Genomic DNA, 25,081 nt, shown 5'->3' with positions numbered 1-25,081 from the left:
ATTTATAATGGCTTTAAAAAAAGAAAACAAAATAAAACAAATAATTTCTAAATTTTATTTTATTACCACATATTCAACTTTATCATTATTTTTGTCAATAATAGTAGTCACACCTTCGTTCAAAGATACGTTTACCATTTGGCAAGTACATAAAGCATTACAATCCTTACAGTTAATTTGATTATGACTTTCTTGGATTTCTATTTCCGTGGGACGCTTGGTCTCCTTTACTGGAGGACTGCAACAGAATTCAGTGTCTAAACCCATTCTTTCTCCGTCCTCTAGAGTCTGAGGTAAATGCTGGTTAAGAGTTTCTGGTAAAAGTAAGCTTGCTATTCCACCAGCAACCAGTAATGCGCCCATTATTATTAACGGAAGAACCATTATGTCTGAACCCTACAAAATGTGTATGGTTAAAACTATTATTAATTGACTATCTAAGTAATTAGTTTTATTTTTTCTACATTGAATAAATGTTCATGAGTCCTATATTTGTCATCGACTTACCAAATAGTTAACTATTGGTATGAATATAGGGCCAAGCATCCCCAAGACTGAACTCAGGCTCATGCCGAGACCTCTGACGACTGTTGGATATAATTCCGATGCCATTAAAGGAAGTACGACAAACGCTGAAGATATCCCCATTTTACCAACACAGTAAAGCGCTAGAGTTACATTGGTTTCTGTAAGAAAGATAAATAATAATAACAACAGAAGAAGAAAGGCATCTCTACAACAAAAGATTTCCAAAAAAATAAAATTACAGCCTGTAAATGTCTTACTGCTGTGCCAAAGCTTCCTGTACTTCTGAATGCGGATTGCTAGATAATAGCATGTACCTAGAGTTCATTAAAATGTATTTACCATGTTGGACTAAAAAGGTAGTTAAGCACGCGATTCCTCCGACTACCATGCTCATGCAAAGGGTCCATCGTCTTCCTAACCTTTCCATCGAAGGCCACAGAAACATGTAAGTGGGTAGTTCAACAACGCCAGCTAAGAAAAAGTTCAAAAATTCATCTCCACCTAAAACTGGCGCATAATAAGAAAGACCAACGTAAACGCTAGTGTTGGTGAACCAAATAAAAGTTATAATGATTGTTTTTTTCCGTAAATTAGGCGTTCTGAATAGGTCTAAAATTCCATATTTTCGTGACTTTTCTTTCTCCAAATCCTGTTTTAGTTTGTCCGATTCATATTTTCTTCTTAAATGCACCATGTAATTTGCTGGTAAAGATTTTCCGTTCATTCTGTGAAAAATCCGCGTAAGAAATAAAATACATTTTTTTTAGAATAGTTTTGAATAAAGATCAAAATCTAGATTTTAATAAAGTTTGTACTACCAACCTGGCCATTTGTTTTAGAATAATTTCTGCTTTTTCAAACTGACCCCTAGCTAAGAGCCATCTGGGACTTTCAGGCATCGGCCAAAAGTAAAGAAAAAAGGTGATGAAAGGGAGTGTGGTCGCCAATGCTAAATGGCGCCAATCACGAACTAAGTAGACCACACCAGCCAACATAATCAGTCCCATGGAATATGCAATATTTGACAGAATGGTGCAGAGCGTTCGGCATTTAGGTCCTACAAGTTCAATTGCTGCAAACAATACATTATGAGAGGTTTATAATAAATACATCTAATACATTTCTAATTACGCACAATTTCAAAAAATATTAAGAAAAATTAAAAAAATGTATATTATAATAAATACACCCCGCCCGTCTTGGTACGTCTTGTGGCATTGTATCTTGATGATGGTTATTGATGCTGACGCTGTTACTACTCAGTCTTTGAGCTAGGTAAGTGCCAACTCGTGGATAACCAGAACTGTACTCTAATATTTGCAGACAAGCCATTATGTATTTAATATAAGTGTTTTTGAATATTTGACGATCACGGACATAGCTTTTCAAAATCCCGCAAATTATCAGCTCTCGAGATACTCTATTATATGCCTATTTGAGATAATAGATCGACAACCAATTAGCTTTCATATAAATATACAAACCCAAAACGTATGGCGTAGCCATTATAGCAGGCACTGTGAAGCCAACGCCAAATCTATAGACGATCCAGACATAGTAATTTTGTGCGAACGCCGTTGCCACTCCAAATATACACTCAATAGTCAGGTATATAAAGAAGGAAGGTTTCCTTCCGATAGTATCTTGAAGATAGCCAAAAATATAATTTCCAATTATTCCTCCTACAGCCAAAAGCACCAAGCCGAGTGTTGGATAGAAATCTTTGCTGCACACTAGATTCCACTGCAATAAGACTTAATGAATTATAATCACTATAAAACGACGATTTCCGGTTCATATTTGGTTTGCGCTAAGGTCAATGAACTCCATTTTGATCTTAGTTCAAGTGGTTCGTGATGTATAATTATTATGCTCCTTTGCAGGAATCATTTCATCAATTACGTCTGTAATATATGCAGTTACCAATTCTAGTGAACTTAAATGAAAAAATTGAATATTTTGGAACTATAGAATATACGACAAAATCATTTTGTTTTAATCAATAACTTAAATGATTAAAAATAGCTAATTTATGTTTGTCTCAACCCATACTGATCCATGTTCTACTGTTAACAGTAGAACATGGATCAGTATATGAATCTTTTTTTAAAATAACTCTAGTCTTGAAGGTATACCGTCGAAATTTATTGTGGTTGTATCATGCATGGAAAATACTCATTTCGCATTGGAGCGGTTAGCTAATATGTTAATAGTAGATATATTATTGATTTTTCCTTTTTTTTTAAATACAATTGATAAAATATTTAAAATATAATCTTCGGTTTCAGTACTACCAATTTAGTTTTTTGTAATAATTGTTTATAAGAAAAAATAATAAATTTTAAAAGAACTTAAAAAAGACATGATAATAATCCTGTATATTTGATATGATGATGCTAATGATGATGTCGTGCTGACCGGTTAAGGTCACGGTGTCCGATCTCAACTACGCAGGATATCGATAGGATATTATAGTTATAGTATTCTATTTTTCTGAAAACTGAAAACCCAAATATTTTTTTATCGGCCCGAGCTGGGGTTCGAACCTTGAACCTCGTGATCTGCAGCCTTGTATTTAATCACTACACCAACGAGGTAGTCAAGTGTTTAATGTATCACATATCAATAGAAGCGATGTATTTATATATAGATATTATACATTGAGGTGTACCTCAATTTTTGTTTATATACGTTAAGAAATTATTTACATACGCACGCACTGCCGATATCAAAATTTTCTCCATAAATTATAATAAATATTGAAATTAAATACACTCATATATATACTCGTAGATATAATAATCATGTATATTTATGAAATCGACGAAATACATAAATTTTATAATAATTGAAAATTATCTTTGTTTCAATTTCGGTTTACATACCTCAGTAACAACTGTGTCCTTGTAAGTGTTGAGTTCAAAATTCCATCCATTATTGCAGGGTATAACATCTGTTAAATGACGGGATTCATCTATATCGGGATACTGTATCATAATATCGCTGTAGTTTAAATTGTACATACTGCATTGAGAGTACTCTAATTGGCCGTTTTTAAGCTCTAGGGGTATGCTGGAAAGAAGTGCTTAGTTTATTTATCAAAACCGTTAATTGATAGAGCCGGTTTGATATCATTGCACGAAGCTCAGCTTTCGGGAATAGAGTTTTTTTTAGTAACTTTATATATTTCTACTTTAAAATATATTGACGAATAAGAAATTTAGTTGTAAAATTATCTCAATTCCCGAAGAAGAGGCGAGCGAAGTATGCTTTTGTAAACGTAAGTATGTTGAACTAACTATATAACTTTGTCGCATCAACATTGATGACAAATTTACGTTTCCCTTTAAGGTGTGCTGCGAGCATATACCTACGCTTACATGATTGTATCAATCATCCCCAAAAAGAACAGAAATAATTAGTTCTATATTATTTTGGGAGCAATAGAAAAATCAGATCACGCTTATAATAGAAGTTTAGATATCGATCATTTTGTCTCCAATGGAATGGCATCAAATAAGCGCATGCGCGCACAAGGCACATAGATATACCTGCGATTCAAACGGTAAATAAAATATTTAACAAATTTCAGTTTGATTTTTTAAATTTATACCTTAAGTTCTTACTTTATACCTTAAGTTCTTACTAAGCTCTAAATCAGCGAGAGGTTCCAATTCCGGCACTCTACACCAGTGCTTTACGTCAGCTGCCATAAAGAGCTGCGCGTACGCATGGAAGCCACACGGTATTACCGCAGGCAACAGGATGAAATAGATGACAAGTTTTTGATACTTCCCGAAGGTGCCAACATCTTCAAGAATAGCGTCGAAATCCATGATTTAAACACTAAAAATGTTTTAAATTATTTTTATTAAATAATAATATGTGTATAAACATTTTCTTTAAAGATAATGTCTTGCCAATACAGATTAAAAAAATTAATCTTTATTTTTTCTTATTTAGGTATATTTTAAATTTATAAAACTAGATATATTTTTTAAAATAATGTACTTAGGTATATAAGTAGGTTGTTTCTGAAAAAAATATCTGTCTCGTATTACAGCTTACCGATTCTCCAATGGTTCTATCTGTGCTATTATAATTTAAACTTTTTTTCGTTGACTTTTTTGATAATCACGTGGTCTTCATTGCACTGCATGGGCCGTTCGACTGTTACAACGTACGAGCAACCTGCGTACTATACTTGGGACCCTAATGGGCTACCGGTTATATCTACAGTCGGATGAAAAACAATTATTTCTATTGTTTTATATTGAATTATTCAGTATCTTTTTATCTTATATAAAACCTATTTTGTATTTATTGATTTCAAGGACAGTATTTTCCTTTGCCAAAATAATTTAAAAATTGTAATCAGCTCACCGAAGAGATTGTATAAAGCATATTTCCAAGTTGGTTTTGTCCTTAGCCTGTCACTAATAAAAAAATGTTGTTAAATCCTATAAAATTACCCCAAAGCATTAGAACTTAAGGTATAGATAATTTAAGTCCTCCCGAAATTGTAAGCAAGCTTAGGGAAACACATGTTCGTATTTTTCATAGTTTTTCCGGCGAAGGGGCAATATATTCCTCCACTCTATTAAATGTCTGTCAATGTTTTAGTTTTAATTCGTCCATTGATCCTAAATTAATAAAGATAATTTAAATTTATACGTTTGTAACTAAAACCTTAAATTTATTTTCACAATATAATTATTAATGTCCAGAATATTTAAAAAAAAATATATCGTAAAAATTTTGACACAGGTAATACATACCTACTTATAAATTAACGAACTATTTATTTTTAACAATAAAATAAAACATAGAATATTATATATTAATAAATATTATTAAGTAATATTTAATATTTTCTACAGAATATTGTCATCACCCATTGTACATTATGGGATGCGCGTGTGCAATTATCTCATTCGTAGACCGCAGTCAGTCAATTCGATTAGCGGTATAATTGGAGCAGCGAAAGGACAGCTCCTGACCGACCAATCAAGGTCACAGTTGATGAAATAGTGACCAATGTCCATCGACGATGTTGCAAGAACCGTTTATAATGTTTACACTGTAAAAGCGCAGTGGAATCATTGTGAAACGGGAAGAATCAAATGTAAAATGTTACCAAGGCTTTTGTCATGGTCGTTTTCAGCGTTTTTATTTATTGACATTATTTAAATAATCGTATCTTTCATATCGTATCAACATAATACGGTCGATTTTTTTTGACCAACTACTTGGAATAGGAGACTGTTCAATAATAATAACATTACAAAGGAAGAATTACCAAAAAATTTAATGTTTATTTATTTTATACAAGGCTATAAATAATTGTGTTAGCATTTGATTTCATTCTGTAGCATGACAATTCAAAAGTGCTTAGGAACTTAGTTGAATCATAAATATTTAGATTTTTTTATCATAATGCTACTAAGTAGGTATGTACATATGTATATCTTTAAAGAAAGAAGTAAAAAAATTATCATTAATCGAAATTAAATGTGGGTATATCCCTAACTTAACCTCCAATCCACTCTTGTATTGGTTAAACCTATATATCCCCTAAGCGTCTCGTAACTTTCTTACTCGCCAAATATCGCTTGTATTTTTTTAGCTTTTTTACAAACAATGGTGTAAAATGGTATATAATTCTAATAAGGTTGTCGACGCTCTCTTATTGACCAAAATAGCGATATTTTTCCTATTTAAATCTACAATTTTAATAAAACTATTAGACAAACATTTATTTTAATATATTTATATTTTATGACACATTTTCCTAAACCAATCAGGGTCGTTTTTAGCCACGCTCTCTGGTCGGCCATCTTTATGACGGTAGTGAAACTCTGAGACCCCTCTTCCAGGAACACCGTTGACGATGAATTTACAAAAGCGCTCCACCATTCGCGCGTCCCACTCTTGAGACACGTAGTGGGTTGATTCGTACTCCACCAAAACCTGGGAAATTAAAATGTTTCCATGAAAAACAAGCTTTATTATTCAACAATGCAGTAAATACGTAAAATAATATTCTATTCCACCCATAAGAGAAAAGCCAAACAAACAACGTTTGAAAGTAAATTGAAACTAAATAAAATAAAAACAAAATTGAACTAACTGCTTTTTAAAGTTGTACATATTAAAAATCAGGGTCATATTACGATATATTCATAATACCTGGATAGTGTACTCCTCATCTCCAGCTTGTATTCTGAATGCGTAATCCCGGGGTGCTGTGCCGCCCTCCCCGTGCTGGTACAGTTTCAGGTCTACCCACTTTATAGGTAAAACCTCACCATTGGGCAGACCCACCGTTCCTGCTTCCATACTAAAAGTACGTAAATACACAATTAAGCAAATTGTAATACTTGTTGGAAATCTGGTGAAGTGTTTTGTCTATGTCAGTGAGGGCCCTGGCACGGTGAAAATAACTTTTTTATGCTGCTTACAGTAGAGTTAATTGGTACAAATCTTCACGTAAGGAAAAAGCGTTATGCGACCACTCCAGCCGACCTTTATCTCTTTCTATTATACACGGTTTTATATAATATTATTTATACATATGTTTTGTTACTGTTTTAATTCGCACGAGATTTTTTTTACAAATATTCTTATCATTAAATTATTCTCAAATGTTGTTAATTTGTTTCATTGTCTTTCAGTTAATACATTATATACAGCAAAAGCAATTTCGTTCCAGACGTTTTTTTTTGTATTTGTCTTTAGTTTTAAATGGAGAATTTTATTCTAACCGTGAGAATGTAGGGCGAGTATTTAGTAATATATAAAGATTAAGATTCGATAAAAGAACATTTAGTAAACTCGGACTCAGCTTTACCTGGTGGCTGTGGAGGGTTGACAAATAACTCCCACGCTGATATTAGTACCATCTTCCAGAAAGATATGATGGAAGGCGTACCTATGCATTAGAGTCCAATCTCGTCTCTGACCTTAAACAAAAGATAACATTAGGAAACGGAATTTCTCCACGGTGAAATGTTATAATTATTGAAAGATGCAAGAATCCGTATCACATGATCGATATTTTTACAGTAGTTACTTTTCAATTTGAACTGTATCCATTCGCCGCCCAGCATGAGATGAATTATTAACACAAATTAAGCACATATAAGCACATCAACCATGGCATCAAACCCATGTTCCAATCAGCAATAAAAAAATATTACTGCTAATCCGACGGAGGACCAAAGATCTTTGCGACCATGACTCTTGGCGAAATGAGAAAGGGCGAAGAAACGCGATGGCGGAGTAGTGGCCAAGTCAAGAGAGCGGGGCGTCTGACGTGCGTCATTGTGAAAACCACGAGTCGAAACTAGTCTAGATTTGCAGTGAACCCATTGGAGACGAATTACAGAGAGAGTAGTCTATACCCAAAAGTGGGATAAGAAAAGCTATGGATGACGATGATGAATTATTTTTTTCTCGAATTTGAACCCGCAATAATCGGTCAAGAATCACGTGGTACCGACCTGGCTCTTATAATTCTAATAATAAATTGAAAATAAATGTAACTTTTATGAAGATAACAGGTCAATTTTTAATTATTCGTAAGAAGGCAGAAGTTACTTCGTCACCTGATGGAGGTCGGCCAGCCAGCCTTTGCCCTTTGCCCTTAACAATTGATTACTAGAGATAATGCGCTCACAATTATGGAATCGTAGTTATTACGTTCCTTATGCCTGTAATTAATTAAGTGCATAAGGAACATAATAACTACGATTCCATATTTAAAACTAAAATACCTTTGTGCTTTGTAGTAACAAATGTGCCTAGAACGTTTCTTATGGCACGGATATTGATACAGTTGTCATAACATGTAATTTATTTTAAACCCTATAACAGGCAACAGATCTGGGTTAACTCTGAAGTTATCTTTATTTTTCTTTGAAATACACAAAATTTTTAGCTTGAAATATGGTAGTGCTTAGGCTGTTGTTTATGAATTCTATTGAATATGAACTCCATTGAATATCCCATAGGGCGTCAACAACACGAGAAGTTGGAAAATTAAATATTAAAATTTCCTTTGATTTTTATCAAATCATTAATTAAAATCTAACCAAAACTGTGATCTCTGAATGACGGCAGTGTATATTCAAACGTCTCCTTGTCAATCTTGAACTTGCATTTCATCTCGCCGAATTGTTCATAGTGAGATTGGTGAGCACTGAAATTTAAACAATGCTTTAGTAAAGTTAGGCTTTTATTTAAAGTTGTATGATTCTTACGGTATTTGGCTATCATAATCTAGTGACCTCGAATATCGGATTAAACTTACGCCAGACCGATACTGATGGCATAGGGAGAGAAGGGAATAAATAAAAGATGGAATAAAGAAGACGAGTAGAAGACCAAGAAATGGAAGAATGTCTGAGAGCAAATGAGAGAGTGTGTAGTGACTTTTTTTGTAATTTTTTTTTGTTAAATTACACTGAAGGAAAAAAATTAAAAAAGTAAAGAGCAGGTACTGATGCGTACGTAAAGAATAGGGATTCTTTACTTTTAATAAAGAGTATTTATATTTACGTTTTAAGTGACTCAAAGTATTTCCTGCTCCATTTTTCTCTAGCGATGGATCGGATGACAGCGGGTGGATGTAGATCACAGTCGTAATCGAAGTAGTCGCTCGTTGCATTCCATTCGCCATTGAATTCGACGTCTACCACCTTGCTTGGCTCATTTTGATACCTAAATTGATATGGAATTCATAGTTCAATAAAAAGTATCAAGGCTATATAGTGCAATACTTTTGCCGTTCCCAAAATTATAAAATAATGAACTTTGTGGATGAAATATTTTTACACGATTATTCCTCCTAAATTTCTTAAGGTCAACGTGCGTGTATTTACGTGTAGTAGTAGAAGTAGGTGAATCTAAATTATAATTTCATGAAATCTACTTAATTAATTCCGTTTTTTTCTATCATTTTATTTTCTATGGGATTTTTTTTACGTTTAAATCAGAAAAGTGGGTTCATTAGATCGTTCACAAACATTAAGGACGATCTAAAAATTATGTAATGGTGTTAATCTCTAACCTTTTTAGAGTTAATTCTAATCCGAATATAGTATCTTTCTTGCTTAGCTGTTTTTTTTCTTCCTTAGCTTTTTCATATCATATTCTAAAAAAATAGTAAGTATAGGCATTTTGTTTTACTCTCTTGACTTACCACATTGGGCCTTTATAAGACACGGCCCACTTCTTCATTGGTTCAACGGGTTTAATCATTATACCTTCCGCTCCAAATTCACCAATCTGAGCACCGAATAGCACTGTATCCGGTATCTTCTTGCTGCACAGAAGACCTTTACCCGGCAACTAAAATATAGGTATCATTTCAACTACATTATATCGGTGCATCGAAAAATTGGAAATTGTATTCTATAAAACATGGTTACAACCACAAAATATTTATATATAGCAGTTGGTGAGCGATCACTATCACCATGAAGTCTTTAGTCTTGTTTGATTACTAATTAATTATGTACGTAATTATTATTACAGACGTAACTGACATAGTAACCTATTATTATACATATAAAGATAATGAAATTTTATCGTATATAATTATAATACTTTTTATTGAGTTCATATAATCCTACCAAGTACCTTAGCGAATATGTGTTTGAAATAAAAATAAGAAAAGGTTCTGAAGGCATCAAATAATAGGTGATTAATAGTTATATTAATTCAAAGTAGGGTTGTTGAGGAAGTAATTATGAGGAAGAGGAGGAGGAAGAGAAATTGTCAAGCGCAAATTTAGAGGATGGGGATGAGGATGAGGATATTTTTCGAGAAAGAGGAAGCGGTAGAGAAAGTGGATTAGGAAGAGGATGATAGGAAATTATAAATGTGGACCTAACTGAAAAGCCGTTGTCCTGTAACTAGGTACATACATACCCAAAAAATAATTAAACTTTTCTCAAACACACACAATAAAGAATCATCAAAAACGGTTTCAGCAGTTATGGAGGAGTTCAGTAACATACACAACACAAGCACACAAAAAAATATGAGTGAATGATACAATTTATTTTAGGAATTGAAATGATATATAGTATATAATAAGAATGCAGTCTTAATTTTATATTAATTACTTAAGTCGAATGTTATTAATCAAAATAAAGGAATTGAATACTAATAATCAAAATTAATTATAGGGAGGTTAATTTTTATAAAATATAATTTGGATGCTGTTTCCTCTGACAACTGGTTTCTTAGCTCATCATATACTAATCCAGAATTGCTAAAAAGTCGTTCGCTGGGCATACTTGATGGAGGAGAAGAAAGGTATTGCCGTACACCTCCGAATATTTCGGATTACTTTTCCACCATAGAAGGTCTCGCTCGCCCGTTTGACAGTAAAATTCTTCATATATTGCTCTTAAATTTTGAGGAAGCGATAGCGGAAGAGGATTTTTAAATTTTATTTATGAGGATGCTTAACGGTTGAGGAACCCAAAATATTGCGGAACTTCCGCATTATGAGGAAGCGGAAGAGGAATCCTCAGCAATCCTAATTCAAAGTATAATATATACATGTATATACGCTGGCAGATGGATTTCAGAATACAGCTTAAGTCCAAATTATTCAGTCAATAAAATTGACGAAAAGTACATAACAACTATAATTAGTAATCGGTATGCTTAACAATCTCTGATAAGCACGTGTTAAGTATTGTAATGTCGTTAATTCATAAATATGTCAAACAATCACAGTAATCCAACGCTAGATATCGTCTACGATGCACACGCTAGTACAAGTATTTTTTTAAACTAAGTACCTACTGTCAAGCGGCTTAAAGTATATAGAATTAGCAGAAATCGTCACGTAAGAAAAAATGGTTATGTCCTTCCAGGTGACCTTCTCGTCTCTTTCTCCTTCTCTCCGTCTCTTAAATAATATTATTTAAACTTTATTAGTAGATATCCTTCTCATATAACACCTAGCTCATATGGCGTTATATGAGAAGTCAAATCTATACTAATATATGCAAAAGTAACTGTCTGTTATCTCTTCATGGTTAAGCCGTTGAACCGATTATGATGTTATTTGGTATGGATATAGTTTGTGTCCCGTGGATAATAGGAAGGATACAGGATAGGCAGGCTTCCTTTTAGTTCACACCTCGGTAAAGTTTTATAAATATGGCGCGGGTAAAGCCGCAGGTTCATCAAGTCATACATTTTTATCAAATATATTAAGATGATCCCATATAGTTTTTACGTATTGTTTAACCTATTAGACCTATTCATAACACTATGTATTTTAACTGCCTCGTCGGTTTGCTCAAATGTCATATCCTGAGGTCCCGACTCTAAGTCGAGTTTTTCTATTAATACATTTTCAGTAGGTTTGGAATGATGGTGTTAAAGCATCCCATAAAAGTTAGAAGATTAGTGAGTGCATCTGTGTTAGCGCACACACTTTGGGAGTGATCGCGGCACCGCGCCGTGACAGGAAGCGATAATATATTAATTATTTTTAAAAGGGAGTTTCAATTAAGTTTTATCTGTAACTTCGTAAATGTTCATTCATTATAATTAATATTTTTTGTTTGAAAATGTATTCTTGTTTTTGTTTTTACTTTTCAGTTGAATATTTGCAGTCATTGTTGACGTAGTGTTGTCTGTAGCCAGTAATTAAATACAGCCAGTCCGCTATTCGTATCGGAAAAAAGCAATTAGTTTAAATGCCGTGAATTAGTTATTAGTAGCCTTGTTGGTCTAGGGTTCAAAATCCAGGTCGGGCCAATAAAAACTTATTGGCTTTTTCTAACAAATATTCTCAGTAACATCTCGGAGACAGGAAGTTGTAAGCCGTTGGACCTGCACCTGACTTTTTTCGGTCGTGTCGGATTTGCCGTCCCAACGAATAATTAGAATGAGGGAAAAGAGAGTGCACCTTTTTTACGGTCGCCTTAAAGATCTGTGACCGAGATCGGTGAGGATTTAATAAATATTATCGATAATTACCCCGATGTAAAAGAGCCCATTGCACATGCCCATTGGTCGTCGCTCGCATCCTGATATTATGTACACGCCCTTATCTTCTTTTTCATCTTTCATCGCCGATATGAAGAATACTGCGTCGAAAGCCTAAGAATAAAGTTTTATACAGGCAAGTTGATATTATAAGTTGATACATCGATTCGACACAACGATCGATAAATGTCTTTATTTTAACATTGTGTTGTTTGTATGTATTACAAATTCTAATGAAATTGATAAATTCGTCAGTTTAAATTCCAGACTAAGTTACTTTTACTTAGTGGTGCGGCTTTGTGTCCTCTGGGTAAGTACCACCCACTCATCAATATTCTACTGCCAAATAGCAGTACTTAATATTGTTGTGTTCCAGTATGAATGAGTTAGTATAACTACAGGCACAAGGAACATAACATTTTTGTCCCAAAACCGGTGGCGCAATGGTGATGTTTCCATCTCCAATGATTAATATTTCTGTGGTGATCACTTGTCTTCAGGTGGACCAGTTGCTAGTCCGCCTACCTTAATGACATTAAAAAAAAAACATACCAAGATAGCTCACGAAAGCCTATAGTTGTCATATTACTGATTCTTAAAAATTTTTACTATTTTCCAAATGTATTATGTTAATGTTATATTTTTAATAAAATTATACTTTAATTATGCTGAGTTTAAACTATCTGTTTTTAATGGTTGTTGTCTATCAGTTATGTTGGGTATGCTGGAACATGAAATAAGTGTAATTACCTTAGCGTGCTCACTCAGAGGTTGCGCTCTATCCATTTCCGACGGATTTGCTATGGCTCTCATTCCCTGCCCCGCTTGCCCATCCGTACCAGCTCCATTGTTTTTCTTCGAATACTAGAAGAGTAGAATAAATTAAAATAAATAAATACAATATAGGTTCATTTCTTTGCGATCGGTGGTTTTTGCCACTCAATAAGAATGTGTAAGGCTTGTATGTTTTAGATTTTTGATTGTATAATTAGAATTTTTGGTAAGTACCTAGTAAGCTTTACTTGGTGGTAGGGCTTTGCCCGTCTAGGTAGATACAATCTACTCCTCATATACTTTACCATCTTTAACATAACACACGGGGCTCGTACCCAGGGCCATCCTGAAGCACATAGCAGTCATTTTCAAAATTGCCATATTTGTAAGAAATTGCTAACATATTGATCAAAATGCCGATACTCGATATTAAAAGATGAAAGCTACAGATGTGCCATAAGATTGTACCACCAATTAGATTCCTAAGAATTTACGAAAATTACTGCACCGTTAATTTGAAACTGAACTTAATGCCATATAAGCAAATTATTTCTACACGGTAGTCGAATTTTTCTAATTAAAAATAAATTGTTTTATTGTTATAGATATTTAATTTTAGTAAATATCTAGCTAAGGGGCCCCAAATTCATGTGTGCTCAAGGGCCCCAGCATAGCTTTAGATGGCTCTGCTCATATATTCTACCATCAAGCAGCAATACTACAATATAATGTGTTTCCATTTGAAGGGTGAGTGGGCCATTCTAACTGCAAGGATAATCGTCATAAAATCTCAGTTCCAAATGTTGGTGGCGCATAGGTTATGTAGGAAAAGGTTGTAATATCATACGGCGCCAATGTCTTACAGGTCGAGGTGGCTACTCACCGTCAGATGGCTCATTTGACCGCCTATCTATGTCATAAAAAAGGAAAGTACTTATAAACTATTGAATATATTATAAGCCTCAGAATACGTTCCAGCGCATATAGTAGCGTCTCCATATAACAATTAGCAACAAAAATTAATTGCATCTGTTTCTCGATTTTTGTTATAGATAACAGTGTAATCCTGTATTAAGTACAAATTTTTTTAATAGAATTTAAATAAGATTATATTGAGATAAAATGATTGAAAACTTTGCTATTTGCGTAATAGCCGCTCCATATCGTCCAGGTGTTTATCTTGTAATAGTTATCGCCATAGTTATCCGAGCTAAAATCAACGAAAGATAACGAATAGGGTTATTAAGTAGGGTTTAATCAATTCTACGTCAATGCGAGGATACATTGTTAACTCGGTTTTCATTCATGCAATAGACAAGATATTTTGAAAATAGATATGAAGTGGAGAAAAACTGATACTTTTGTTTCACGCAAAGAAAAGCCGGTGTAAACTAGTAAATTACCAGACCAGATGTTCTACTGGGAATGCATTGAGATAAATTCCACCACGTTGTGGGTTGATTGATATCACATGTGATAGAATAACTCCATCATTTTAACATTATGCAGAGGAGTCATTATAGAAGAATTAAAATCGCTTTTAAAATATAATTTAATTCTTAATAAGTAAGTACATATAATTAAATTACTTGTGTTTTTTATGTCTGAGAATTTCGTTAAATTGTTCACTTACGATAACTACGTAATCCTTAACACGAACATTCACTCTTAGTTAATTTATAATATTTTAATTTACTATATTACTACTCATATGAACTATATCATACAAGTTTATATTTATCATGTTTAGAGAACACTTAATTGATAATGAATTAGGAACTTTTTCAACACCGTCTTAGTAAACAGATTCGTTGGGCTCCAATTTGAAGAGGGCCATGATATGGAATTAAAAAAAAAACTTAATTCTTTCAAATTACAAAATAATAGTAGTCTATAATATAATATGGACTTGAATTATATGTCAATAAAGATGCTATGAAAAATTATATAGGTCTGGTCTGGCAGCCCATCTGATGCTAAGTGGTCACCGCCAAATAATCCGCAACCACCAACAATCTTGGACACTAAGATGTTATGTTCTTTGTGCCTGTAGTTACACTGGCTCACTCAAACCGGTACACAACAATACCAAGTATTGCTGTTTGGCGGGAGAATATTTGATAAATGGGTGATACCCAGACGGAAATGCATAAAGTCATTAAATTATTCTTAATAAAGCCGGTTGGTTAAATATAAAAAAAAAAACATTACAAAAGCAATTGGTCACATAAGCTTACCTTTCTATAGTAATAAAGACATGAAAACACTATATATTTTAAATAATACCATTTGCCGGGCACAGAGTATATACCTAATATTGCATCAGGATCTTTCTTCCTCAAGAAAAACACTAATAGAACAATAAAGATTAATGTAGTTACTAAACAACATGTCATTTTGTTAAGTTGAACGTAATGCAATTGTTAATTTTACGAGTAAGTGAGGAGGCACCGGCTGATAAGTGCGTGACGCTGTGCCCAATGATAAAAGGAATTTATTGACGTTATTCATACTTGGTCAGATTTATAGTTATTTCTTATCAACGAATTATTTTGTTAGGCGTTCGATACGGACGAATTCGTTTGAATTAATATTATTTTTAATATGCAACTACGTTGCTGCTAAGGAGGTATAATTTGTTTGTTTATATGTAGGGTGTAATCTATGGAATTATTGATCCAATTCTAAATATTGTCTCACTGGTAGAAAGCTTCGTTATTCCTGAGCGCTAAAAGGTGTAAATTATATTGAAATCATACCGTTTTCTTTATTAACAAATTCCACCCGTTCGACGTCGGGGTAGGTCCCTGGTAAAAAAATACTGACTTATAAATAAAAGATAAGAAAATGTAAATTGTATTAAGCCTCGAATCTCGCATATACATATGTATTTATGTAAGCTTTGTGAAAATAAGAAAGATCTATTATACATAAATATGGTTTTTATTTGACTATATTAATTAAATTGCAAGAAAATAAACAAAGTGGGTAGTTAGCTGAGTGAAAAGATCACTTCTCAGTTCGTTTGGTTCTTTGACAGCGAAATCGATTAAAAGTAAGATTATTGCACTGTCAGGGCCGGACTGTAAGTTTAGGGGGCCCTGGGCTAACACTATTTAGGGGCCCACCTAAGACATATTTGAACGTAGACTTGAATTTAATTAATTGAATGGGTTTGATTAATTGTAGGAATCGCAGGGCTGCAAACCATACGTCTTTTTTGTCTTTGACTTGACTTAGCTGGGCCCCCTTTGAATTCACGGGGCGCTGGGCTGAAGCCCAAAAAGCCATATGGTAGATCCGGCTCTGTGTACTGTTTTTATTATTCATTGTTTTATGTAAAAATGTGATTTGTAAAAAAAATAATGTACTGTGTGATATGTACGTTTTGTTTTATTTTAAAAAGAATTGTTAACATGAGTATTTATTACTGTAAGAAATATACCCTTCCCCGCATAGCCTTAAGGCGTATTGTTTATTTCTATAGATCTAATCAAACACTTTTAGATCAAATATGCTAAAGAAATTTACTAAGCACACTTAATCTATTACGAACCAAATACCATCAAGACCAGCTGAGAAATCCAAAATCCTACCAAGACGAATATCATCAAAGGTGACTACTCTACAAAGACAAATTCCAGGTCAACGAAAAAGCTCTCATAGTAGAGTTCCATGCAAAATGCCAATGCAAACTGTCATTAATTTGCCATTCGATTTAGATGCTGATGTTGTCTGGAAATAAACAATGACACTTTCGGCATATCTGTAGAGAAACGATTATAACCTAAAAAAATATTTATAAACATCATCGCCATGACATTTCTATGTCAAATTATATTCTATGGTCAGCTTTATATAATATTTGTTTGCATATTTAACTGTACATCGTGTTTTTTTTAATCGTTATCCAAGCACGACTCTACCTGTCCTATACTATAATATTTATTTACGAGTCACCTTGGTCAATTTTTGCCGAACACACATGCATGAATTTACTTTTCGTAAAACGATTGAGTAATACTTTTAAGATCAAACTGTATCCTTATAACATCTGCATATGTTCGAAATTTTCTTAAAATATTTGATGTAATTTGCATCGCATCATCAGAACAATGGAATAAAAGCTAAAGCGCCATAAACGAACTTGGAAGCGAAGCTTAAGCGCCAAAATTATACTTTTGGAAAATAAGTTTTTTTAACTTATCAATTAACCTCTTCACCCAAAATTTAACTTTTTAGCGTTTCAGTGTTTCTTCTCATTGTCTTTGATTAGTACATATATTTGACAGTACGTCCGAAGGCTATACCAGAGGCCTCTAGGTATTAGTAGTTAAACAAGACAACAACTTAAAAGTGAGAAAAAAACATTATCAAATTGGAACTACGAACATAAATTTATAACGAAACGTATATTTTAAGGCGCGTACACCTTTTTTGATTTTGATACGTGTATTCTATAAATGAATCCTTTAATTATTACTAGTAGGTCTCCCGCGAAACTTCGCGTTTATTCAAAATATTTTTAAGAATTTCGAAACCTATAGTCACTTTATAGGCACTATATAAACTGCAAGTCACTCTTTTAAATTTTTTTTTTTTTTAATGGTATTTTATTAGTTTAGTTAGAATGGGAGTTTGTCGAAAACAATTTACTTTAATTTTGTTTACGTTTTAAATTTTTTTTTCTTATACAGCTTAAGTGCCGCTCTTTAACCGATCAGTAACGATTTTCGCTCTCTGAAATTAATTATTTATTAAATCGTAACAATTTACTAAACTGCAATCAAGAATGTTCTTTATTTTTCTGCACATCTACGTCATTTCCGATTTTTTATATGTAGCTATCGTCACATAATCACTGGGAAACAAATCACCTTACGCTATTAATATACTTATAAGAAGATATAGTCATATTTCACGCTCCTGTTTTGCGATGTGTTTCGAGTTCCTTCAGAACGTAATCGTGAAATGTCAAAGTAATGTGTGACATCGACCCTACTATAATAATTTATTTATTTTATTTATTTTTTATTTATTGGAAAAGTTACACCATCAACTTAACACTAAGCACTTAAAATTAATATCTGACTTGGGTAACATACAAAGTGATACGTCTTTAAAGGTGTAAACAACATTAATAATGATGATATTTAAAGGATTCTTATCCGTACGAAAATAATGGGTACATTTGACGTTTATTATACCAAGCGAGTTCTTCGAAAATAACACTAAACCTAGTTTCATTTTAGATATAGATTATTTTTCTTTAAAATATGATTATTAAAGATAAAATAAAATAAATCTAGTGTTAAGAGTATATTTATTGCGTAAGTGTAATTGACTAAACATAAAACTAATAAAATAAATTTATTGTTAAGAGTATATTTATTGCGTAAGCCTAATTGACTAAACATAAAACTTATTTGATAAATAAATTCTTTATATCATGATATACATATAAAGTCAGTTTAACGTATAAGACTAGATTCTATTTCGACATTCCGATAATTGTGAGGATGAAGAGGAAAATGTTGACAATGTCCAAGTAGAGGTTCAGAGCTGCGAAGATGTATTCCTCTGGAGAGATGCTGTACTTGTGCTTGCCTCCCATCATCAGTTGCGTGTCGTACACGAGATAGAGAGAGAAGATCAACGCACCCGCAGCGGCGTATAACATATTTATTATGTTGCTTCTGAATATGATTGCCAAAATACCTGCAAATATATTATTGTAACTGTCAATATTTAAATATTGTTGAATTTATATTTGGTAGGTATGGAAGAGAGCCGAGATGTTCCAGTCGTTAGAACGCGTACATCTTAACCGATGATTGCGAGTTAAACCCAGGCGAAAACCACTGAAATTTCATGTGCTTAATTTGTGTCTATAATTCATCTCGTATATTTGTCTCTTCGTGTTTAATTATCACTATATTTGATGTTGGATGATTTAAGCATTAATTATTTACTCATAAATAAGATATCTATAAAATTTAATTGTTCTGTCAATGTTATCGTCAATGTCTATCAACAAGAGATTTTAAAACATCTACATTCAGTAATACGGTCAGCAAAACAAATTCGGGAGGCAGGATATTGGCTCATATGAAACTTACTTTTGATTAATTAAGAATCGAGTTCAATATAGTGTCTTAAACCATTTAAGATAATTAATATAAATTAGAAAAATTACGATAATTTGTTTAGATTTTACCGTTATTTGATTAGTACGATAACAAGATGAAACAGATTCTTAAAGATATCTCATCAAATGAATAGATGTTTTTGTATTATTATTATAAAGTCTTTAATATCTTCTATCTAATCAAATGCATTAAGATAATCCCATAGACAATTACTACATCAAATAAACAATATTTGACTGGGAATTGTAGCGATATTATTGTTCGAGAGGTGGAATAATCTATTATATTAATTGTGTATTTGTGAAAAAATTGTGCGTTGAACGTCGACGAAGCTTCTATCGCAACTTATATCCACTCATTTAAGTTCCAGTATATAATATATTATATGTATATAATATATATATTATATAATAAGGATATAAGTAGTGAATAGTGTTGTATTGTAAATAAAGATGAATTCAGAAACTAAACTAAATTCAGAACTGTTACACTGTGTAATATAGCTGAGCTTAATTGTTCAGCTATATTGTATGCATGGAATACGGAAATCATTATTCTTTTCATTATTGGAGAAGGTTATCCGTAACAGTTTTATTTATATTTAGAATTAAAAACCTTTAACTCTATCGACGCACACTCATTAACATTGTTCAGCAGTGTCACGTTAAATACTGATTAATATCTTTCTGACAAATACAAAAGAAGAAAATGCATTTCGTAACTAGTCAACCCTCAAACAACAAATATAGAAAATTTATAAAAAATGTCTAAAAAGTGTCTAGTTATTATATATTTTAATGGGAAATTGAACATTCTATATCAACAATATGGCCAAATTTCGATACACAAATCTATAAAGGATGACAATAAGCGATATGGCCATTAACAGTTCGTTTAAAAGTTGGCTCGTTGGCTCCAAAATCTACTGGATTAATTTTATGATTATATGCAATAAAACATTTCGTAAGGCAGCTGACTCACCAGATAAATACAATATGTTGACAGTATTTACTCAGAGATAATTATATCTCCAAGAGGAGTGTATAAAAATAGATACAGTCAATGACAATAAACATTAGCCGATTACAAATAACAATAAACAGTCAATAACAATAAACAATACCGCTGTCTGTCGGATTTTGATACGGTTTTTTTAAATAGATAGAGTGATTCAAGAGGAAGGTTTATGTGTATAATACGTGCATAATTTAGTAGAGAAACAGTAATTATTTTAGACATTTATAATGTGATGTCGTAAATAAACACATTTTTTTGCGACAAAAAACGTAGGGACATAGCGGTTTGTATTGTCTCATGACAAAAAGCTATGAAATTTGTATATAATGACATTCTGTAGTATTTTTTGTATCAGTATTGCACCCGTGCGAAGCCGGGGCGGGTCGCTAGTTGTTTATAAAATAAAGTTCGGAGTCAGTATTTAAATATTTAGACAAATTAATTAATTTATTACACCTAAAATACTTGATTAGTTTATGGAAATATCCTCGCAAATCCGGAATATATCGAATTGTAAATACGTCGCTGATATATTTTGTCGTTTAATACTTCAAAATTGTGCAGCCACTCTTTTCTTATTGAAGTCCGGAATCTTTCCGGGTTGCCCCCTTTTAAATCTGGGCTGGTTTTCTAGTCAATACTTACCAAATACAAGTAGGATCATTGATGCCGCGACTAGAGCTCCGCCCATTACCGTGAAGTCGAATTTGGTTTGGAAAGCGAAGAGCGTCAATCCGAGACATACTGCAGCTGTTATTCCAACTGCTATCATTACCTGTTGGAAATATAAATAATTATAGTTGGCTTTAAATACCAAAGCCTTAGCACAGTGTGTGTAAATTTTTGACTGATTTTGGATAAGAGAACAGTCTCAGAGATATTATAGTTTAATTCCATGGCCTGACGGGACGACAATCGCGAATAGAGTTCGGAGGCTTTCCGAAACACGAGAGACTGTTTATCGTTTTTGTTACTGGTGTTTTGTACGGCTTCGTGCAAGTATTTACTAATTGCTGATACTCCTGTTTGAATGTCTGTGTGATTACAAGCACGAGAGACATAACATCTTAGATCCATTAATGGTAACGTATCCACGACGTGAAACGTATTTTATGCTGTTTAAATTACCAGTGTCTATGGGCGAAGGTTCAAGCATTATATAGACCACTCGCCAGTCTTCCCAAAATTAATTTATAAGTAACATAAATTGGGACTAGACATGTTATGTATTGACAAAATTCGTTCAGGTTATGTTCTTACGGTAACTTATATATGTATGAAGGGCATTTTTTCAATTGAGTAATAAATTTGAATCGATATAAATGATTAATTTATTTGGCAGGTAAACTTACTTCAGAAGCATCGTAGACACTAGCAGTGACTCCTAGTAGGAAGCTTTGTGCGCATGTAAATATGGCTAAGAATATAAAATTCACCGGCGTCTGCCGCCGCAGCTCCGTGCAACATGCCATGGCAATCAGACATACGAATAAAACGACGAACGCTATCCAACTGAGAAGAAAAATGGATTTAATATGTTATTAACATTTTCTGGGCTATTTCGCTGTTTTAATGTTTTTGTTTGATTTTAAAATATTTGAAAATGTAAGTATTTTCGTTGGTCTCGCATAGACTTATTATCGTCTGAATACTATAACAGCAGCAGAATAGCATACTAACAGAAGGGTACATTAGAAATTACTATGACAATATAAGGACACAAAATAAAAATTTGAAATTTCTTATAACAATAACAATCAAACTTATAAAAAGACGCAAGACGTCATGATTTGTATCGATTAATTCTTTCTGTTTATTTTTTTTTTAAATACTTAGAACTTATAAAAAACAATATAATAATTTAAATAAAAAAACAAAATAAACATCCTTATTCTTTAGGGTTACTTGAACTCGATATAAATATAAAATTACGTTAACCAAATAATATAAAAGGTATTCTTACAATAGGTACGAATTATTTCTGACGAAGACTTTTGTGGGTTCGTGGAAGATGAAAAGTGCAATGACCCCCATCGTTACCAAAAGTTGACACATCAGAATCGAATATACCTGGTAAAATATAGAGAAAATAATAAACAACTTACAAATCCGATTTGTAAATTTTAATCTTATGAGTGTACCCATAGGGTACAGTCAATAGCAGGAGTTAAGATAGAAAAACAACTTGGACCACGAATTGGTCAAATTTTACTAGATTTATCTAAAATCATAAATGTTAATAATAATGTAATTATTTATATAAGTGTTTTGAATGTCGAAGTTTTTATCGGAACTTATAATGTAAAATTAAAGTGGATATCATTTGTTAAACGGAACAATGTTGTATTATAAGAGCAGAGCTATTTGTAAACCAAAGTAAAACTTGTTATTCGTATATCTAATGTTCTTATATATCTACTTATCTAGGTGTCTTTGCTCTTACTGCTATTGGAATATACCTAGTAGGTATATGTAAGTATTAAAATCAAAGAGTGCTCACTTTTCTAATAAAACCTCTTCGTATGCTCTGTTCAGTAAAGTCGAAGGTGCCTGGGTAAGCATCTTCGCCAAAGCTGTTTGGACCCATGTAACCTGGCTGAAAACAGTTTAAAAGAACGAAATATGGTACATTATTAACAATTTCGCCTCATTAATTATTATAAATGTATATCTGTTTGCAGAAAACAGTGTGTTCTATTCCATCAACAAGAGGACAAATGTCAAATAAACAACATTTGACATAGACTTGCTGCGATATCATTGGTCGAGAACTTGGATAATCAATGATATTCACTATGGATTTCCAAAAAATTGAGTCAACGAAGCTGGTATCGTAACTTTGGAAGTAAAATATAAGAATACATAAGAAATATTAATCAAGTACTGTTAGTAGCACATAATTTAACTGTGCTATTAGAAAATCGGACGGAATACGTAAATCTAAGGTTCGTTAATATTAATTCCTTCTTCTATTGGATTAGGCGATCGGTAGTTCTCGGCAGTCTACAATCTTACATTCGGAACTGGAAGTTGTACATTTCATTTAATATGTATTATAAAATGTAGATTAAAGAGTCCTTCCTCTAATTTTTTTTTTATGAATTCTCCTAGTCGCCTTTGATACTGTAGCTTATATGACACTAATTTTGTTAATTTTTAGTTGAATTCTAATTTACACTATTTTTTCATTTGCTTGCATTATTATATATTCTTTCTTTTTGGAAACTGTATTTTGTCAATGTTTTGTCTTTGTATTTTGTCTAAATGTGTTGCTTTGTACTGTTTGTTTCCTTAACAAAATAAAATAAAATTAAAATCATTTTGATTTATTATATACGTACGAATTGATAAAAATTATTATATAATATATATAAGATAAAATATATTGTATGTATTATAAAAGAACAATAAAATTAAAATGAATTGAATTGGGTGTGGTATGGTGCTATATTTTAATTATTTATTTTACACAGATATGTTTTAAATATAATTTTGATAGGTTATTTCATAAATTTGAACTTAAATATATATCGAAATCCAAAAAACTAATTGAACATCAAAAGTTGAAAATAAATTAATTGAACTTAATAACTGGACAAAATTACTGCTGTAAAAATTGTGACTTTATACAAGTAATGTACCCAGTCTATGTCACATATATTATAAAATGTACTTACACTAAACTTGTTTTGTTTAAAGGTTTTGTGGTTAAAATGTGAATACAAAGATCTCACCTGTGCCATGGTGAAGGCGTTTGCTTGTATATCGCACTATCACTGATACGAGCTCCGCGTACACTGATAACATATTCCAATAAAAAGTAGGTAACATTTGGATAACAAAAAAGTCGATAAAATTAGTCAGAAGAATTTTGTTGTAGTTTCCAGAACACGATACTATAGAGAACGCGAAGTTGAATGAACTTTGAACATTTTTTATAACATATGCAGTATAATTATTTAAGTAGTTATTTGAAACCAATTTAAACATAGTTAGACCAAATTGAAATTACGTCCATTAAATAATTTAGATTTGAAATGTATGTATACAAGTTTATGTTGGTTAAGCGTTAGGTATCACAATAACAATAGAATAGACCGCATTGACATTAAATAACTTCTTGATAATCTGAAAAAGTTTTTTCCTTTTTTTTTCCATTGTCAATTCTCATACCGGATTTTCAGTACCAACGTCACTAATTGTCAGTTTCCGAAACCCTGATCAACATTAGATTTATTAATCTGATTATATTCTGAAAGCTCATTGGTCGTCTATTACGTCACTGGCGGCTATACACCAATGATAAGTCGGATTAAAATGAGTTAACTTTGATTAGCGATTTATAAAGTTAATGAGGACTAGACGAATGGTTTGAAAATAAATGTGGGAAAAAGCAATATACGTTGAATCATGTATCAATATATGAAAGAGTGGGAACACAGAACCCTGGGGGACCTCAGCGTTCACGACATAGAATTTTGAAGTCCAAACATCAACAAAAATGCGAAGGCTACGCTTGTATAGGAAACTGGCAATCCAGGTGCACAGCTGAGCTGGCAGACCTTATACCGGCATCGTGATTCTTGAGTGGTGGC

General features: G+C 32.5%; 3 protein-coding genes across 3 annotated transcripts; all 3 read right to left on the bottom strand.

Moving 5' to 3' along the window:
• Window positions 1–44: 44 nt before the first annotated feature.
• LOC113394269 (beta-alanine transporter) lies at window positions 45–4,375 on the bottom strand. Its single transcript, XM_026631511.2, has 7 exons — window positions 4,162–4,375; window positions 3,414–3,600; window positions 2,013–2,271; window positions 1,351–1,600; window positions 868–1,253; window positions 508–686; window positions 45–396 (listed from the first exon to the last, which is right to left on the bottom strand). Exons 1-7 carry the CDS (start codon window positions 4,362–4,364, stop codon window positions 55–57), a joined length of 1,806 nt encoding a protein of 601 aa, XP_026487296.1. The 5' UTR covers window positions 4,365–4,375; the 3' UTR covers window positions 45–54.
• Window positions 4,376–6,267: 1,892 nt separating this feature from the next.
• On the bottom strand, window positions 6,268–15,767 carry LOC113394210 (uncharacterized). The gene is made up of 9 exons (XM_026631436.2): window positions 15,558–15,767; window positions 13,297–13,410; window positions 12,538–12,660; window positions 9,731–9,879; window positions 9,088–9,249; window positions 8,622–8,728; window positions 7,379–7,490; window positions 6,718–6,868; window positions 6,268–6,498 (listed from the first exon to the last, which is right to left on the bottom strand). Exons 1-9 carry the CDS (start codon window positions 15,714–15,716, stop codon window positions 6,298–6,300), a joined length of 1,278 nt encoding a protein of 425 aa, XP_026487221.2. The 5' UTR covers window positions 15,717–15,767; the 3' UTR covers window positions 6,268–6,297.
• Window positions 15,768–18,740: 2,973 nt separating this feature from the next.
• LOC113394212 (protein lifeguard 1) lies at window positions 18,741–24,318 on the bottom strand. The gene is made up of 6 exons (XM_026631441.2): window positions 24,221–24,318; window positions 22,987–23,082; window positions 22,450–22,556; window positions 21,839–21,998; window positions 21,132–21,261; window positions 18,741–19,038 (listed from the first exon to the last, which is right to left on the bottom strand). Exons 1-6 carry the CDS (start codon window positions 24,227–24,229, stop codon window positions 18,812–18,814), a joined length of 729 nt encoding a protein of 242 aa, XP_026487226.1. The 5' UTR covers window positions 24,230–24,318; the 3' UTR covers window positions 18,741–18,811.
• Window positions 24,319–25,081: the final 763 nt, after the last annotated feature.

This window comes from Vanessa tameamea, chromosome 16 (assembly GCF_037043105.1).
Source record: "Vanessa tameamea isolate UH-Manoa-2023 chromosome 16, ilVanTame1 primary haplotype, whole genome shotgun sequence".
NCBI lineage: Eukaryota > Metazoa > Arthropoda > Insecta > Lepidoptera > Nymphalidae > Vanessa > Vanessa tameamea.
Note: the sequence above shows the minus strand (reverse complement) of the source record. Positions and strands in the feature narration are given on the sequence as shown.